General features: G+C 43.2%; 1 protein-coding gene across 2 annotated transcripts in view; it reads left to right on the forward strand.

Moving 5' to 3' along the window:
• Nucleotides 1-374: 374 nt before the first annotated feature.
• Nucleotides 375-13,007, forward strand: part of PTPN3 (protein tyrosine phosphatase non-receptor type 3) — a gene marked incomplete at both ends in the record, with an annotated part of 166,115 nt that continues 153,482 nt past the window's right edge. For both annotated transcript variants that reach the window (XM_081996839.1, XM_081996840.1), the window contains one exon: nt 375-501. In XM_081996839.1, coding sequence (XP_081852965.1) covers nt 375-501 — 127 coding nt within the window. The remainder of the gene's footprint in view (nt 502-13,007) is intronic.

The following is a 13,007-nucleotide window of genomic DNA, read 5'->3' on the forward strand; positions in this document are numbered from 1 at the left end:
ACAGCGGAAGGATTCCTGCTCTCCCACAGCGCAGGAGCATCCCAATTATACCGCTAGCTGTGGTTTATTTGGCACGTAAGATTGATTTTAAATTATTTCCTGTATATTCGCAAACCCAGCAAGCAGTTTCCCTGTAAAGTGCACCAGCTGTGACATTTGGTAGGTTCTGTAATTTCAAATGAGGCGCTAAGAGACTACTCCTTTCAACAACTTTTTTTTTAATGAGGGTGGGTACCTGTTGCAATGAATCAATTAAAACTCTTCTGACACACAAGAGGTGTGTTGCCAGACCTGTTTCGCAGGTTTCTCAGGAGGGAGGATAACATGTGACAACGCACAGAAGCCAAGAGTACTGGAGAAGATCAGAAGCCTGCATGAGTGAGCTTAGCTTTCCAAAATATTTTCTTCAAGCGCTATTCAAAAGACCGCTGACCTCTGCAACAGGCAGCACTATGGTGGAGCAAGAGATGCTGCTCTCATGCGCTTATCCTCAAGAAAAATGTAAGTGACCAAATACGATTTTGTATAAGAAATGAAAACAGGACACTGGAGAAAGGAAATGAAAGAAATGATCTAGCTAGTATAATTGAAAAGACAGAGGGAGTAGAGGGGAAATGCTAAAATAAGGAAATAAGGAAGCTATTAACTTTGTATTGCATGCATGCAATTGAAATATGATTAGTGTACTTACAAGCAAAAGAAAGGATGCATGTATGAAGAACTCTGATACAAAAGTATGTTGAAGAAGCTGGCTTTAATCTTTGACTTTCCACTTGTGTTTGCAAAGCGCTGTGCCGTGCTGGTGTGGCGGGGAATAGGAACAATGAGCTTTGATTTAGTAACTTGCGTGGCAGACTGGAGCGCTGTGAAAGCATTTTCTAGAAAGGTGTAGTATGATTAAAAAGAATGTCTTTTTTTGATAATGCAAAGCCCCTTTTACTTAAGGGATCAGCAAGCTTTCTATGACCTTATCCAAATGTCAGGTAAGAGTTACAGTACAGTGCGAAGATGCATTCCTCCTTCCCCAAAGGAAGCGGTCACAGAATCTCTTTGCTAACTAGAAATTTTATTTTTATTACTAGAAAATGTAACACAGGCAAGAAAGAACAACAACAACAAAAAAATCTGTACATGTTGGCTTTTAAAATGATTAGCAATGTTTTAAAAGACTTCTGAAAAACCCCATCAGATTTCCAGTGTGCCACAGACGAATATGACAGAAAGGTAGAAATGTAGCTGACTACAATGAAGTCGGGTAACAAAGTCTGGACTGGACTTGTCTGAACAAAATACTAAGCAAAGGTAGAAACGGAACTACTATGTCCTGAAGCCGCTTCAATACACTGCCAGAACAAAGCTCAGTGGAAAAAAAAACCTTCTCTCTTTGAACTCAAGAAACTTTGCCTTTTGAATTGCCTGGCTTGTTTTTGGCAACTTCACGAGGATGTTATTTAAACTTACTCCAGATGGAAGGATCATCTTTGTTCTGGACATAAAAATGTCACTTTGTACAGGTCTTTATGTTGGTTATCAAGAGCAGAATAGGACAGGGATGTCAGCAAAGATGCAGCTCATCTGTGGAGAGATGTTTTCTCTTTTGTCTTGTTTCCTGCTCCCTACAAAGTCCCATATGCAAAAGGCGACAGACAGTTTAAAATCTTCCTTACGTACAGCGTCCTACTGAGCTGACTTACAGCCAGCCTGCTTGTAAGCAACTGACTGTAACAGAGTTTAAATGAAACCTGGAGTTATAATACCTGTGCTATAAAAAAACAGTGATGCTTTCTTTTCTGCTGCCTAGTATCCTATTAAAGGTTTTTAGAAAGCAGGATGACAATAACTTGTATCTCTTAGGTTACAGCAAAGCTAAAAAGAAGTGAGCATTTCTCTCTCTCACGGACTGATTTCCTTTTTTTTATTTTCTGTTTCTCACTTTAATGTTAAAAAGAAAACAAGAGTCATACTGGGTTAAAATCACCCAATGGCCTTTTATGGAAGACATAAAAGGTAACCGGAGCTCTCAAATTACACAATTTTGTATACGAGATGCAACTTTATACTACGCGTCATTGTTTTTGCATGTGTGTAAGAGGGAAGGGGAGATTTCTCAGTCTCAGTTTGGCAGAAATGTCTCATGTTGCACTGTAGAGGTTGAAAAATTTGAGCGGAAAAATCAAACCTAACCCAAAGGAAATAAATTCATAGGAGGAGGAGGCTATGTAGTACCTCAAGATGGACAAGCTGGGTCCTCTAATTATACCTTCTGGTGTAATCCCCCCCTGAAGCCAATGGAATTACCCATAGGCTGAAGGAAGGACTACGTGGAGGACCAGCCTCCTTGCATTCACAGTATTAAGCACTTGCCAGGAACAGGTAATGCATGTATCTGACATGTCAAAAAGACAAATTGAGCACTTAATGGGCCCATTCTAGTTGTAAAGGGTGAAATTGTGCCTCAGTGGGCGATGAATTTCAGCTCAAAAGTAAGTGCTTTCTTGGACTGGTCCGAAAGGTCAACCTGCTGCAGATTTTAGTTTATAAAAAAGTAAGTCTTTTAAGACATCCATTCTGATACACAAAACGGGCATCGTACATCTTTGGGAGTCTGCAGCTACTTGTTAGGAGCTGTTGACTTTGTATCTGTTGCTATGTGAAGTCAGCAAGAAACTCAAAACTTCATACCTGAACCTACAGTCTAGCTGTCCATGATGACACATTTCCATGTGTCTTCTGCTTAATGACATTTGTCTCCCTAAATGTCTTTCAAGAAAAAAACTAAGATATTTATAGGTTTTTTTGTCCTCCAAGACACACCAGGATGGTTACAAAATTGAAAAATTAGCACATAGTTAGTCATGGGACATGTTTTTCATAGGTCCATGAAGGTCCAGTGCTGTAGTGCCAAGGTATTCACTCCACATGTGAATACTGCTCTTTCTTGTGAACTTTAGCTGGGGATTTCTGTGGTCTGTCACTCTGTTTCACCAGGCAGTTGGGGCAAACTACTGATTAGTAACGTCTGGTGTCAAGTATTTCTCCAGGAGGCTTGTCTCATGACAGATATGACAAGATCAGGAAGATAAAATGTTGTGGGAGGTGTACATATCACATATAGGCACAGCTACCTAACTAGGCTCAGCACACCACCTTCCTCATCAACCTTTACGAGGCTATTAGAAAAGGCCCTCTTGGCAGAGATGGTTTTCAAAGGAAAATACACTAAATCAGCCATTACAAAGGATTTTACTTCTCTTAGCAAAATTTATGTAATAAATGCAGTTTCTTCTGGAATAGTGTTAAACAGACTTCTCAACTCTGTGACGTAGTCCTAGATATTCCTAAATAGCTGCCTGCAAATGTACATTTCAAAGGAAAATAATAGAAGCTATCTTTTGCACTTCTCCCTCTGTATTATTGTTTATTTTAATAATGGTTTCATAATTTTTGATGTATTTTGAATATCTTCTGTTAGTCTGCTCCTTTTGGTAATATTTGGATATTCCCAGAGCCCAGATGTATTTTTTTTCGTAACTCGAGAAGAGCATGTGACAAAAGCACACTAGTCTAAGCCTTTACAAAACAAAACAAAAAAAGAAGAGGGGAAAGTAACTTTGGACAGAACACAATTAGCCTGAACAACTTTTTTTAAAATACAAAGCACTTTTGAACTTTAATTATCTGTCACACAATTAATAACTACTGAACTGATTTTTTTTTTCAATCTTTTCTTTTCTTTTGGATTGTGGATTGACATTAAATCAGACTAAGAACTGGTCCCAGGCGGACCACAAGAAAAACAGCCCCGATTATCTCCTCATGGACAGCTACCTTTCAAATATCTATCAGGGAATCAATTTTTAATCCATCTAAAACACACCCTGTAAGTTCAGTTAATGCACTTTCTAAATCAAAATGTCATATGGTGTTAAATTGAGTGTCTTGGAGAAATCAAAATATACTGTCCCAATACAGTTACTGTTCTTGAACAGTATATCGTCATATTGTCAAAACAAAAGATTTATTTAAGGAAATCTGTTTTCCAGGGATCTGTGCTGCCTGACTGTCAGCTTTTTTGGCTCTGATTTTTTGATAACTTGACAGATTAACACATCAGTGTATGTCAATCCAATCTATAGCTGTAGTCAGCTAGTAGGAAATGAAGTCTTTATTGCTTCTTTCTTTTTGAAGATCCAAAGGAATCAAAAATAAACTGAAAAGAAGCCAAAAGTAATACACATGAGCTTCATGTGGTCCTCATCTCAACACCACATCGGAAGGTATTTTCATGTGAATTCCTCTCTGTTGACTTATCTCTGGAAGAAGGGCTTATGCAATGCAAGGGTGGAACCCAGGCAGAAATACAAGGAGGACGACTGTACCAGTCAAAGGTTACCGAGAAGTGTATTTGGGGAAACTGTTTTAAGTTATGCTCGCTCTGAATAGATGGGGCACTAAAATGCTTCTCTGAAAAAACACATAAAGTGGGTGTATCCAGTGCTGGCCGCTCGTTTTGCACGCAGGTGATCTTAGTTGTCTCAGAAATGTGCCGGGCCCCGCTGGAAAAGGAGCCGGAGCGAACACCCGAGCTCTGCAGGCTCCTCCGGGGGCCTGGCAGCTGCCTAAAAGCTGCTCACGAACCCGGAGGACGCAGGGACTTTGCCCACATGGTGTCCTTGTGTTGAATGTTTTGCTGTTTCTGCTGCTGTGGTAACATGGGTGGGAATGCTACCAGCAGCTGGAGGCGTTCCGCTCCCGGTGCAGGAAGATGGGCTCTGAGGGACGGCGAGCGGCCGGCCTGGGCTCGCTATGCAAGGAAGGGAAATGATGTTGAGGAAGAAAACAGCAGAAAGGAGTTTAAAACAGACTTGGAATACGTTTGCCGTAGCGCTCAGCATACACTTTGCATCTCAAAGGCACATACGTTTACAGTCCGCTGAGCTCCTGGGTCTGGGAAGGTTTCTGACTCTTTCGAGAGTGTTTCTTCGTCACATCTGTGAGGTTTCTGCTGTGCTGGATTTCCAAGGGATGGAACTTTACTGCATTGGCCACAGGGAGCTGTTGGTAGCGAGGGGTCTGCTCACTTGCATTTATACTCACCATCCTATAGCATGGACTTGCCTCTAAAAAAAAAAACCAACAAACAAACCCTCAATTCTGCTATCATATTTTTGGCCCAGTTATGCTGTCAATTGCATCACCACCAAGTCAAAGTTGTAATGAGGTAACTGAGAGCAAAACTTTGCATGGTGTTCCCTTCCAGAGGGATGGTCTAGCCTGGAGAGCTGTAGTCTGCAGGGGGCTCTATCCGTTGTTGCTCCTATAAAAAGGATGTAGGTTTCAAATCCATACAAGATTTAATGATCTGGGACTTGGACCAACCGAGACATTTAAGACTAAAATCCCAACAAAGCTGGTGGTAATTAAGTTCAAGGGCTTATGTGCTCTTAAGTTTACTAGGAGCTTGGAGTCGTACTTCTGTGCATGCCCCGAGTTGTCCCAATCTTGGCAGAGTTGACTGAGCAATTGAAGGCTTGCTTTGTACATATGCCTAACTAAGCCTACTGTAGGAACAGTCTGTCTCACAAGTGTCCTCAGAGCATGCTCAGCTTTCAGGGACCTATTTCTCACCTTATCACATGCAGTGGCTGTTGTTTGCGGATCAGATGCAAAATTCCTCTTCTCTGCCCAAGCACTACATAGTAGTCGTGATTATTTACTTAGAGGACATGGAAATTTCCATTCCCTGTTTGAATAGGGAGTATTCAAATCTATTCGGACCCAAATATATTTGGGTTCAAATCTATTCAATCTCTTGAGAGAAAGCCTGGCCAGCAGCAGAGAGGCTACTCTGGCAACGGGCAGCCCTGCTCCAGCCGTGTCACCAGCCCGGTGGTGGTTACGGCACTTGCTCCAAGCAGAGGTGGACAGGCCTGAGTTTTAGTTCCCCTGCTGAGACCTCTTTTTCTTGTAGTTCACATACAACTGCCACTGGTTAAAACACAGAGAATCAAGCGTAGCCAAGGGCCAGAAACCTGGTTGCGCTCATGCCAGGTGAATGTCCTGAGCGTGAGGAAACATGACTTGGTTGCTTAATATGCTCTTTCTCTTTATGGACTAATGAATCTTGAATTGTTTTCTGCACACTTGCAGCTGGAGGATGAGGAGTGTATCCCTCCAGCCCACTCACACTGACCTACTTTAGAGCTGCTTAATTGCATAAGGTCTGGGGAGTGGGGGGGGGGGTTGAAGCCCCCCTCCCACGCACACTGTGCAGCCAAAGCAGGGAACCAAACTTAGGACGTCCACCTCCCAGGTCACAGCTTTAGCAGCAGGGTGTTAAATGAACATGTGGCAACCGTGGCAAAGGAGGAACGTTAAAAAGCGTAAGGCCTGCTCAGTTCTCTGAAGAGAAGAAAAAAAGAAAGAAAAGAAAGAAAAAGAAAAAAAAAAAAGGAAAAAATAAAAAAGCCCACAAAGCTATATTTTGGAAGGGATCTGGTCTGTGGATTCCGACCGAATGCAATTATCTCCTTGGAGGTCTCCTGGGTGGGTTTTAAGGTTCCTCTCACCACCCAGCCAGCTTTATTGGCTGGGTATAAGCAGGTGCACGCTAAGCTGCTTGGGGTTGTTACTGCAGGCACCCCGCACCCTTTGTGCACTTTATAGATCTATTGCTCAGGATTCGGACTCTGCTCAAAGGCCCGAGATCTTAAGCGCGGGGTATTACACCAACTTGTGCTGAGTCACCTAAGCCCTTTATTGAATCTGGCCCCAGTGCATTTTTCAGGCTTATTTGCAGAGCAGCAGGTATTATTACCAGCAGTAACTGGGTTAATAACAGGGCCTCCAAGAGAGAAAGCAATTTGTAACACCTGTGATGCTTTGACTAAAACATGTTCATTACCCATGTTCCCAGTTATGTAATAAGCAGAACAATAAAAAAATTGACTTCTCTTTGCAGAAATCTCTACGGTGCCTGCTGCCTGTATATGGCCACTGTATCCTGTTTGCTCAGTACTTGCACAGTTACAGTTGCCTGAAACGTCCTCAGCAGAATGCCCCTTGAGTTTTAGTAACTAGGCATGGATTAAAAAAAATAAATACAGCAAACAAAAAAAAACCCTACACATTTATCTTCACTGTGGACAGACAGTTGTTCTTGTGTACTTGAAGCCTGACAGATGTGGTTTGCTGGCAAGTGGGTGAGAGAAAAGCAGTATCTTAATTCATGTTGGGAGGAGGAGTGAGGCTTTTCATCAGTTTGAGAGAAAAAGTTCTGAAAACTTTCAAAGTTGTTCTTAGCAGCTCCATACACACCATATGGTCCTTCCTGAGCTTTTGACCATTCCCAATATGGGGCTCTGCCAAATGAAAGTTAAACAAAAGTTACCCTTACAAAAATATTTAGGAAGCCCTGTTTTAGAAGTGAGTGCACATGTTGGCTGTGACTCAGAACACACCCACACACTGGGTAGACAGATTAGCATCTAAACCACTAGGCAAGTTCCAATTCTTGCTCAGAAGGTCAAAAAAGCCTGGGAAATGGCCATTGCTCCCTTTCTCCTCAGCACAATTATTTTTTTCCAGATTACAAAGTCATTTTGGATGGCACGGCAACAGTGAAGTCAACTGATTTATTGTCATAAACAATTGTGTTCCAAGTTGGGAACCAATTTTGTAATTTCTGGACAAAAGAATAAAGAAGGGATAAAAAAAACCCAACACGCCAAAACCCAAACCTTTTCCTTTGCATTTGTTTGTTGTAACATTTGTTTCTGCTCCACAGAAACCACTGGGATCTGTAAAATGCTTACTAGGGAGGCACATATTAGATGGAAGAGAGATGGAAGCCAAAAACCTCCTTGATAATATGCTTGTTTTGTCCAGAACTGGAGAAGGTCAAACCTGATGTTGGTTTTTTTTATTTATTTGGTGTCATATTATAGGAACGTAACAGCTCAAAAGGCCAAGGCTGCCATGTGCATTTCACTTGGCTTCCACATACTGTAGCTGGCCTGTTTCCAAGCCACCTGTGAATAAAGTCCCTGCAGCTCCTCTGGTGTTGCCACGAAGGTTACGGATGTCCACCCCCTCTGCCCTCCTTCCCACGCTGAGAAGACACAGGCATGGAGTTTGGGATAGAGCTAACAGCACTAGGAGCCTTATTAGGCCAGAAATTAAGCTGTCCTGAAGTTTGAGGTACCTCCTGTCCAGAAAAAAAAAAGTTATAAACCAAAAATTTCTGCACTGATGCGTGTTTACAGATTGTTACTAAAAAGTGTTTAATATAGCACAGGAAGTTTGTGGGTTGTCCTGAAACCCTAGGTTGAGTTTTTTCTAGAAACCTCGGACATTCATGCAACCTAAACCATGAATATTTGTGGGAACAAAACAAAGAAAATAAAGCTCAAAGCTTCTAGAGGTGACAATAGTACGTAAAGAAGAGAGAGGCAGAAGTAAGGTCAGAATAAAAAACAATTCCAAGATTCCCAGCCATGGTATCAAACCAAAACCTGATAGCAAGAGGGAGCTGGCTAGTTAGGCAATATGCGACATCAAGTATTCTAAGTTAGCTCCAGGGCTTTTGTCTGTGCTTCATTCAGTATTTTTACTGCTGTGGTCCAGAAAATGAGAAGGCAGATAATATATGGTGGGCATGGAGAGTGACAGCAGAGTCTGAGTAGAAGAAACACTTTTTCATTTTTCTTTTTAATGATCATGGAGGAAAAGGGTCAGAAAATCAGAGTGATGCGAATCACTCAGTAATATAGAAACAGCCCAGAGCTATATTCACTGCTGCCGACCTGCCATGGAGGAAATACAACAGATCTGAAAGACGTGTGGCTATGACTAATATTGCAGCTGTGCAGGCAAAGCAGAGCTTAGCTAAATCTTTATTAATAGCTAATCCCTATCAAAACCATGGGTGGAAATACTAACTCACCTTGCTGGCTTGCGGTTTGGATTTGTCTTCCCCCCAGTATGGCTTTTCGCCAAGCTGCCTGTTGATCTCTGTGCTTCAGAGACAAATGGCCTTATGATCCCCCTAGAGAATTCTCTGCCAGTGTTAAAACCAGCAGGAACGAGAGAGAGAGAGAGAGAAAATAAATGGCACGGACGAGATGGCTTTTCTACCTCCACTCCTCCTGCCGGTGCTGTGTCAGAGGTAGTCCAAGAACTTGGACTGCAGCTCCCACTTCATTCACATCTGGTAAGACAAACATCTACAGAAGTGTCTAGAACCAGTTCTTGGTAAAACCTGCTTTTCTTCTGTATTTGCAGTGCCACCCCAACAAGCTAGCTCTTGTTCCTTCTTCCAGAGTAACCACCATGTCTTCAACAGTGAGGGTGCTCTTGCCAGGACATTTTTCTTATCAGGATTATGATTTTGCAAGATGAAATGTCAGAGAATCTGTATGATTAATCTTTTGAACTTTTCCTGTTAACAAATACAGAATTCTCTCTGGCTTCAGAAATGTTTTCCATTAACTCTTTTCCTTCAACACTGAGTGGAACTTTTGAAGTTTATCAGAATTGTTTGGGAGACTATTCCTATTTGGATTTTGCTTTTTTATTAGGAAAAAAAACCCAACACCTTTCATTAAGAATATTTTTCATTTTCATTCAATTTTATTTTATTAATTAAATAAATGAGGGCAGGTCCTTTCCTCTCATCATAGTTCTGCAGGAAAGAGCTACTCGACCTTCCTACAAGCAGCAGTTCACGCTCGGAGAAAGCAACACTGGGCAATTTTGTTATGCTTCATTAAAGAGAAATCACCCGGGGGGGATGGGGTGGGGGGGAAGTGCGTTTCTGTAGGAGGTTCTGCGCTATCCATGGGGATGGCCCTCGGGAGCAGCGAGGGACCATTACTGCTCCGGAGCCGCGGCGCTCCCCAGGCGTGCAGGGTGACATCTGCCATGGTCGTGACACAGGACGGGCTGGCAGCGCCTGCATCCCTGTTGTTTTGTAACCACCTGAGATGACAGGAAACTCTCAGCCATTAGGTCTGTTTTAATAGCTGGTAGTCACGGCTGCTATGACTGAAAAGCCTATGGAAACTGTGGTTCTGCTCTGCCATTTCAGATTCTGCCTGTGGCATTTGTTTATATGTTGTGGGAGGGCTCCAGCAAGTTGGCTTCCTTCCTTCCACACCTCAGTATCAAAGTTTGTTTACTGCTTTTTCCCCTGCTTCCTTGTTAGCTTTTTCTTCCTTTGCGATACCAGCTTCCCCTCACCGTCGGTCAGAAAGGGCCCCGTTCTTGGCCATGGAAAGAGAAGACCTGGGCTGAGGGCTGGCAGCCAACTCTCTAGACATCTCCCCTTACCCCAGGGAGGCCAGGAGGATGGGATGCCTTTTACCTCCAAAGGCCTCCCAGTGGGGAAGCGTCCCTGGCCTTCCCGCCGCCTGCGGGCTCAGCTGGAGGCATCTGGCCCTGCTGCAAGCACTCAGTCCAGAGCTGTGTGGGAACACGGTCTTCGTTACCTGTTGAACCTCAGGTAACACTTTCCATCATTTTGGAAGGAAAAGGGCCAGGCTGGAGTCCTGCAGCTTTACTCAGACCGCCTTGGTGGTGTGATTTGCTCTGACCCTCCGTTAGAGACCCCGCCGGTATTTATCAGTCAGCTTTTGGTATTTGTAGCTAAAGTGCTCTGGCCAATGCAGAAGACAGATGAGCAGGTTTCTCCCTAAGCATCTTCTCGAATGACTTCTTGCAGCTTGAGCTCACCCGCCCCACAGGCCAGCCCATGGAAAAGCGTTCCTTGGGAGCAAAGTGAGGCCACCAAATCCATTCCCTTGGCCAGACATGACCCGAGTGAAAACTTGTTGGAGAGTTGTCAAGCTGCTACGCCACAGGCATGTCAGGAAAGAGAGTGGGAGAAAGTACAGGCTGCTGGTGGCAGAGTAGAGTGGACAACTGTTTCCAGGTTCCAGACGGACTATTAATTGAATATCACTGTCGTTTGATTTGCTGCCATTTTTTTTTCTCTGCTGTGTAAAGGCTTAGCAGCAGTAGTGACTACCAGACAGCAATCTTGTCTCCCAGCTCTTGCTGGCAATATATAATATAAAGTGAGATCTTATTTTTCAGCTGTACAAAAAGCAAGAAATAAGTGTAGTATCCAAAATAAAAAAGGATTTTAGCAATCTGAAGTATACTCTTATTAACATTTGAGCATGCTGTTTTCTTAACTGTATTTGATTCCATTAAGCTGGAACTGATGACACATTTAATGCCCCAGGTCTGCAGTGTTTTTTTGAACAATGACTTTTATGGCTATTCTGGTATTATTGCTTGAATTTTTAATGAGGCCAATGAAACTGTATTCATCAGATTAATTTCTCTGAAGTATTTTGTCAATTCTAGGAAATGAACAGTTATTACATAAAAGAAATACACTGTGCATCTGAGACTTGAAGCAGAGCATATTAGCAGTAATCAAGTTCATGCTTATTATCTTTACAGCCTCATAGGTGCGTGTGGTGCTTTGTAGGCAAATATAATGACAAGCCTGTGCTTTTTTTTCGCTAGGCAATAATCTATCAGGTGACTCATTCCGTCAGCTTGATTTTATATGCTCAGATAATCTAATATTGAAAACCTGGAAAGATGCACCAGGCTAGTTACTGTGATAAGTAAGCCAAACAGCATGCACCACATGCTGTCAGTGAAAAGGCAGGGCTGTATTTTCATCTCAGATGGATACAAAATTTGGTATTTTCATATCATATATTTTTTAAAGGTGGCCACCATGCCTTTTACTAGATTAAACCTTGCTTAACCAAAGGAGGAAAACGGATCTGTAAGGCATTGTTTGAATCAAGTATGTCCCTATACCCTCTGAGAACATCAGCATGGTAACAAAACTCTTGCGAATTCTTCCCACTGCCCTCACAGCCATAGTCCTTTCCTAAACTGGGGTGCAGGTGTTTACAAAGCATGAGTGTTGACTCCTGACATAGTGATAAGGAAGAGAAAGCAAGCTAAAAACTGACAGCAAAGTGCATCTACTTGGCAAGTTCTGTGAGCTTGAAGGAAAGACAGCTATCAAATTGGACTCGATATACTACACTCTTCCCTCCAGGAAGATGCTTGCATCATTTCCCACTGTTACTTCTCTGCACGGAACATATCTGCTGTGTTTTGTGTCAGATAAAATGAGTTAAACAGAAATATGATTCACAAAACTGGAATCTTGAGAGGATAAACTTCCTGGCAAAAGGGACTCCTCTCCTCTCTGGTCTGATTAGCACTGACGATTCTGCTGGGAAGGAATGCTTAATAAATAACATACTATGGGCTATAGAGACATATAGGTGTAGTGGATGTTACCATGGCCCCTGGGCACAGTGGCAGGGCAGCCTGCATGTGTTAAGTGGAACAGGGCAGTTCCTAACCCGGCAGTTCACATGACCATGCCTACACGGAAAATTTGACTTTATAAGGACATGGCAAATTCCTTCCTCACTTTTTGTGCCACTGGAAGTTGTGTCTACCGTGTCCAAGAGGGGTGTAGTGATTTTCCTGAGTCTGAGCCACAAGACATCTGCTGGAGAACTAAAGGGAGGAGAAGTTCTGTGAGTAATTGGTGGTGATGGATGATAACAGCTTCTCCAGGGCTGTGGGCTCTCGGCTGTGGTGGGGGACGAGGCCAAGCGTGCAGCTGGGTCCCGGCCCAGCTCAACAATACCACCTTAAAAATGGCCTGTGCTGGCTTCCTTCCTCATCTCTCCAGGGCTTCAGCCCCACACCACTGCAGCCCTGCTGCCAGCCGTGAGCTCTACCCACCCGATGGTGAAGGAGCTCACGGCTGGAGACCAGACAGTGGAGGAGCTCATGGCTGGAGACCCCTCGTACAGTGCTCTGTGTGCCGGCTGACCAGCTTGCGCCTTGGGCTTCCCTTATGAGTCTCTGCAAAGACAGGGTCAGGGCACTGGCTCCGTGCTGGCTTTAGAAAAGCTCTGATAATGCCTGGTCCCTCCCAAAACAGTCATTGTGAATTT

Source organism: Phaethon aethereus (assembly GCF_964289735.1).
Source record: "Phaethon aethereus genome assembly, chromosome: 2".
Taxonomy (NCBI): domain Eukaryota; kingdom Metazoa; phylum Chordata; class Aves; order Phaethontiformes; family Phaethontidae; genus Phaethon; species Phaethon aethereus.